Source organism: Pleurodeles waltl, chromosome 10, assembly GCF_031143425.1.
Source record: "Pleurodeles waltl isolate 20211129_DDA chromosome 10, aPleWal1.hap1.20221129, whole genome shotgun sequence".
In the NCBI taxonomy this organism is placed as follows: domain Eukaryota; kingdom Metazoa; phylum Chordata; class Amphibia; order Caudata; family Salamandridae; genus Pleurodeles; species Pleurodeles waltl.
In genome coordinates this window covers 267,470,402-267,476,764 of record NC_090449.1, presented here as the reverse complement: position 1 = coordinate 267,476,764, position 6,363 = coordinate 267,470,402, and the positions used below count along the sequence as shown (strand labels likewise).

Below are 6,363 nucleotides of genomic sequence, written 5' to 3'. Positions count from 1 at the left end.
TGAAGTTTGGTATCAAACTTCTCAGCACAATAAATGCACACTGATGCCAGTGTGGAATTAATTTTAACATGCACCCAGAGAGCATCTTAGAGATGCCCCCTGAATACCAATCCGACTTTTAGTGTGGGGCTAACCAGTTTCTGCCAGCCTGCCACAACCAGATGAGTTGCTGGCCACATGTGAGGAGTGCCTTTGTCACTCTGTGGCCAGGAACAATGCCTGCACTGGGTGGAGGTGCTTCTCACCTCCCCCTGCAGGAACTGTAACACCCGGCGGTGAGCCTCAAAGGCTCATGCCTTTGTTAAAGCACCCCAGGGCATCCCAGCTAGTGGAGATGCCCGCCCCTCCGGCCACTGCACCCATTTTTGGCGGCAAGGCTGCCCTGCGCTGAGGTGACCACTGCCTTGAGAAATCCTCCATCTTGAGTTTGGAGGATTCCCCCAATAGGATGAGGGATGTGCCCCCCTCCCCACAGGAGGAGGCACAAAAAGGGTGTAGCCACCCTCCAGGACAGCAGCCATTGGCTACAGCCCTCCTAGACCTAAACATCCCTAAATGTAGTATTTAGGGGCACCCCAGAACCCAGGAAATCAGATTCCTGCAACCTGAACCACCAAGAAGGGACTGCTGACCTACAAGCCTGCAGACGACGACAACTGCTTTGGCCCCAGCCCTACCGGCCTGACTTGAAAACCTGTGACCAGCAACGCATCCGACAGGGACCAGAGACCTCTGAAGCTTCAGAGGAATGCCCTGAATCCCAGGACCAAGAAACTCCTGTGAGCAGCGGCTCTGCTGAACAGCCAGCAACAAACTTGCAAGTCTTCTACAACTTCAAAGACCTCACTCTTCCCGCCGGAAGCGTGAGACTTCACACTGCACCCAATGCCCCCGGCTCGAGATCCAGAGAACCAACACCACAGGGAGGACTCCCCGGCGACTGCAACCCCGTGAGTAGCCCGAGACGAACCCACTGGACCCCCACAGAGACTCCTGCAGAGAGAATCCAAAGGCTCCCCCCGACTGCGACTGCCTGTAATAAGGGATCCAACGCCTGGACCAAGCACTGCAGCCGCCAGGATCAGACAGAACGGAAGTTCAGTGCAGGAGTGACCCCCAGGCAACCCTCTGCCTAGCCCAGATGGTGGCTGGCCCGAGAAGCCCCCCTGTGCCCTGCCTGCACCAGTAGAGTGACCCCCGGGTCCCTCCATTGAACCCAATACAAAACCAGACGCCTGCTTTGCACACTGCGTTGTGTGTGCCTACTTGTGTCCCCCCCAGTGCTCTACAAACTCCCCTGGTCTGCCCCCCAGGACGCGGGTACTTACCTGCTGGCAGACTACAACCGTAGCACCCCTGTTCTCCATAGGTGCCTATGTGTTTTGGGCACCTCTTTCACCTCTGTACCTGACTGGCCCTCAGCTGCTGGTGTGGTAACTTTGGGGTTGCTTAAACCCCCAACGGTGGGCTTCCTATGCCCAGGTACTGAGACTTTGTAAGTGTTCCTAGAGCTTCACTTGGGAGGGTTGGACCCACTTTTTATCTTTTTTAGCTTACAGAGAGTCCTTAACTCTGACATCCGTAGATGCAGTTAAGGGGTGAGGTTGAGTTCCACCACCATCTCATCTGTGCTAGACATTATTTCTATAAGATTACTCTTAAGAATCTAAAAACTACTTGTAGAACTTAAATCCAAACTTTTAAACTCTAAAATAAATGCTAACAAGCACTTACACAAGGTCCTAGCAGGATCTTTACAAATTTAGAAAAATAGCTCAAATTTCAAAAATCTGTTTCTAATGACAATTTTTGGAATTTAGTCGTGTGATCAGGTATTGGCTGAGTAGTCCAGCAAATGCAAAGTGTTAGACCCCACCGCTGATCCACCAATGTAGGAAGTTGGCTCTGTATATACTATTCAAAGTAAGAAATAGCATGCACGGTGTCCAAGGGTTCCCCTTAGAGATAAGATAGTGGCAAAATTAGATAATTCTAATGCTCTACTTTGTGGTAGTGTGGTCAAGCAGTAGGCTTATCAGTGGGTAGTGTTAAGCATTTGTTGTACACACACAGGCAATAAATGAGGAACACACACTCAAAGACGTACTCCAGGGAATTAGGTTTTTATATAGAAAAATATATTTTATTTTAAGAACCACAGGTTCAAGATTTGCAGTAAACACTTTAAATGCAAGGTACTTCACACAGGTAAGTTAGGAACTTTGAATGAAAGCAATATCATATACAGTTGTTGTAAAAATGGCAATAAGCTATTTTAAAAGTGGGCACTGTGCAAAAATCAACAGTTCCTGGGGGAGGTAAGTAACGGTTAGATTGTGAGGTAAGGTAGACACTTACAAGTCTAAGTTCCTGGGCATAGGCAGCCCACAGTTAGGGGTTGAAGGCAACCCCAAAATTGCCAGCACCAGCTGTTCAGGGCCGGTCAGGTGCAGAGGTCAAAGAGGTGCCCAAAACACTTAGGCACCTATGGAGAACAGGGGTGCTCCGGTTCCAGTCTGCCAGCAGGTAAGTACCCGTGTTCTCGGGGACAGACCAATGTGGTTTTGTAGAGCACTGGGGGTGGGGGGGGGGGGGGGGGGGGGGGGGGGGGGGGGGAGGGGGCAGTGTGCAAAGCAGGCGTTGGGTTTCAGATAGAAAACAATGGAGGGACCGGGGGGGTCATTCTGGCGGTGCAGGCAGGCACAGGGGGGGACTTCTCGGGACAGACACCACCTGGGCTAGGCAGAGGGTCGCCTGGGGGGTCACTCCTGCACTAAAGTTCGATTCCTTCAGGTCCTGGGGCTGAGCAGGTTTTTGGGTCCCTGTAGAAGACTCTTTACTTTTTCCCTTGGATGTCTCAATACTCTTCCCTGGGGAGGCTTTGTGACCCCCTTTCTTTTGGTCACCCCCTGTGGAAGGCTTAGTCACCCTAGTCTTGACCCAAAGGTTTGCCTTCTTTCTCATTCCTTGATAAACAAGTTATACAGCCCATCAGAATCATTTACACCACTGCCAGTTTTCCAACCATCTAGTGTTTTGACTGAAGTCAACAAAATCAACCCAGGTCTGGCTCGAGGATTTTTGAGCCCCCCTGAACTTGTAGCCTTCATGAGGTCATAGAATTCTGCATCTTTACCAGAGAGTGTGAAGAGTATATCCGTACACTTTCCAGTGAACATTTCCCAAAGGAGAGCACCCCAGTGAGTTTTGTTTACTTTTCTGGTTGCACAAACCCTTTCAAAAGCTGTGAACCATTTGGTGATATCAAAGCCATCGTCATATTTTGTTACAATCCCTTTGGGATTTTTAGGATCTCAGTATTCTCTCTGACCCTATTTATGTTGCTACCACCATTGATGGGAGCTAAACCAATCTCATGTCTTTCCCTCTCTATGGATAGGAGCGGTCCCTCCAAAACCAATCTTTTGGCCATCCTGGCTAAGAGGAGGTCATCTTCACTGAGGCTGCCCTCAATGCTTCCAGAGTTACTAGTCTCCCCTTTGGAAGAACCAGTCTCTGACTATGATTGGTGGAGTCAGGGTTTGAGTAACCCTGTTCTTCCTGTTTAGGACAGGAGGGGGGATATCACCCTCCTCTTCACTAACTTCCTCATCTGTAGGATTATCCTCAGATGGGTGGTCCCTTGTAAACTCTGCCAATAGCTCCTGGAGCCTCAGTTTGGTAGGGTTGAACCCAGTCTTTATCTTTTTTAGCTTACAGAGGGTCCTTAACTCAGACATCCCTAGATGCAGGTAAGGGGTGAGGGTAAGTTACACCACCATCTCATCTGTGCTAGACATGATCACTCTAAAAATTGGGATTACTTTTTAAGAATCTAAAAACTACTTCTAGAACTTAAATACAAACTTTTAAACTCTAAAAGACATGCTAACAGGGACTTACACAAGGCCCTAGCAGGACTTCTAAAAATATTTTAGAAAAAAAGAGTTAAAATTGCAAAAATCAGTTTCTAATGACAATTTTTATAATTTAGTAGTGTGATCAGGTATTGGCTTAGTAGTCCAGCAAAAGCAAAGTTTTAGACCCCACCGCTGATCCACCAATGTAGGAAGTTGACTCTGTATATACTATCTCAAAGTGAGAGATAGTGTGCACACTGAGTCCAAGGGTTCCCCTTAGAGGTAAGATAGTGGCAAAATTAGATAATTCTAATGCTATATTTTGTGGTAGTGTGGTCGAGCAGTAGGCTTTTCAGAGGGTAGTGTTAAACATTTGTTGTACACAAACAGGCAATAAATGAGGAACACACACTCAAAGACTTAACTCCAGGCCAATAGTTTTTATATAAACAAATATATTTTCTTAAATTATTTTAGAACCACAAGATTTGAAGTAAATACATAAAAATGCAAGGTACTCCACACAGGTAAGTAAGGAACTTTGAATGAGCAGTAATATACACAGTTTAGGTTAAAATGGAAATAACTATTTTAAAAGTGGACACAGAGCAAAATTCAACAGTTCCTTGGGGGGGGGGGGGGGGGGGGGGGTGTTGGGTCCCTATGGGGAGCAGGTGTGTACCTGTGTCTTCGGAGGGCAGACCAGGGTTTTTTTTTTGTAGAGCACTGGGTGGGGGGTGGGGGCAGAGACACAAACAGGCACACAAAACACACCCCCAGCGGAACAGGGGCGGCCGGGTGCCAGTGTGCAAAGTTGGCTCAGGTTTGCTATAGAAAGCAATGGAGGGACCCAGGGGTCACTTCGAAACAGTGCTTTGCTGGTCAGAAAGAAAAGAACTGCTATCAAAGCGCCTGGGTGGCGACTACATAGGAACCTGCAACATCATATCTGGCGCGTACGATGCCGACGACGGATGCAGTGCCAATCAACGCCACCTACAGTCACTAGATATATAGCTTACGAAAATCAATTCGAAGGTAAGGAATCTGCAGCTAGAAGGCTTTATCTGATAAACTGAAACAGAGCCCCAAACCTGTAGGAAATAAAGAATCTAAAATTTTCATGCCAGGCAGCACTTTATAGAGACAGTTGGCTTCATATTCATGACTGAATCAAGTCATGCAGTGCCACCTGGCAGCGTAAAAGAGCCAGCGCTCGGAAAAACATTTTCCAAATCAAGTCTAGTGCTTGCAGATATTTGTAAGGGATAATCAAGTCTCAGTGGAAGAATAAAATGGAGCACCATATAATCTACACAATCACTGCTTTAAATTAATAAATGAGAAGAAATAACTTGAGGGGAACACCTATGCTAATGTCTATGTTAACTGAATTATTGGTAAACACTGGACTCTTCAAAATGGCTTTACACAACATACCAGTTGAATGAGCTCTTTTCATAAATTAACATACCTTAATTTCGCAGAGCCCTTCTCACAAAGTTCTACAGCTTTTTTGCATTCTTCTAGTAAGTCCCGAACACAACCATGTTTGTCTGGATATAGTGTTATTTCCTAAGCAACACAAAAAGTAAACAGTCAATTTTACCAATGGCAAACAATTCTCCTGAGTGAAAGGCATAAGACTTCAAATCCAACAATCATGGACATAACTGAAAGTACAAATATACCCACCTATTTTTCAAAATGTGCTGTACACTTACTATTGCCATGCCAACATATCCTGGTAGGTGTCCACCAAATTAGGATGCAGGTACCAAATATATGATACTTACTTTTAATAACATTATGCCAGTTCCCCCTTCGCTATCAGCACTGCAGTGGCACCAGCTGCAGATACATGAAATGCCACAACTGTATTAAGAGAAAACAGTCCCTAAAGAAACTGAGGTTAACTGTTGGAAAGTGCCACTGTTGGAATGGTTAACCCCCTTCCCACACTTTTTGCTTAGTGTTGATGCCAACTCTGATTTGAAGTGTGCTGGGACCTGTAAGCAAATGCCTCCTTGGCATGGTTACCCCCTAACTTTTTGCCTTTACTGATGCTAAGTTTTGAATTGAAAGTGTGCTGGGACCCTGCTAACCAGGCCCCAGCACCAGAGTTCTTTCCCTAAACTGTACCTTTGTCTCCACAATTAGAACAACCCTGGCACTCAGGTAAGGCCCTTGTAACTGGTACCCCAGGTACCAAGCGCCCTGATGTTCGGGAAGGTCTCTAAGGGCTGCAGCATGTCTTATGCCAGCCTTGGGACCCCTCACTCAGCACATGCACACTGCCTCACAGCTTGTTTGCTGGTGGGGAGAAAATGACTGTCGACACAGCACTCCCCTCAGAGTGCCATGCCAACCTCACCCTGCCTGTGGCATAGGTAAGTCATCCCTCTAGCAGGCCTTACAGCCCTAGTGCAGGGTGCACTATACCACAGGTGAGGACATATGTGCATGAGCACTATGCCCCTACAGTGTCTAAGCAAAACCTTAG

The 6,363-nt window shown here is 46.9% G+C and overlaps 1 protein-coding gene across 2 annotated transcripts in view; it reads right to left on the bottom strand.

Moving 5' to 3' along the window:
- USP7 (ubiquitin specific peptidase 7) overlaps nucleotides 1–6,363 on the bottom strand; it is a 1,253,379-nt gene that overhangs the window by 100,364 nt on the left and 1,146,652 nt on the right. For both annotated transcript variants that reach the window (XM_069210408.1, XM_069210409.1), the window contains exon 26: nucleotides 5,335–5,435. In XM_069210408.1, coding sequence (XP_069066509.1) covers nucleotides 5,335–5,435 — 101 coding nt within the window. The remainder of the gene's footprint in view (nucleotides 1–5,334; nucleotides 5,436–6,363) is intronic.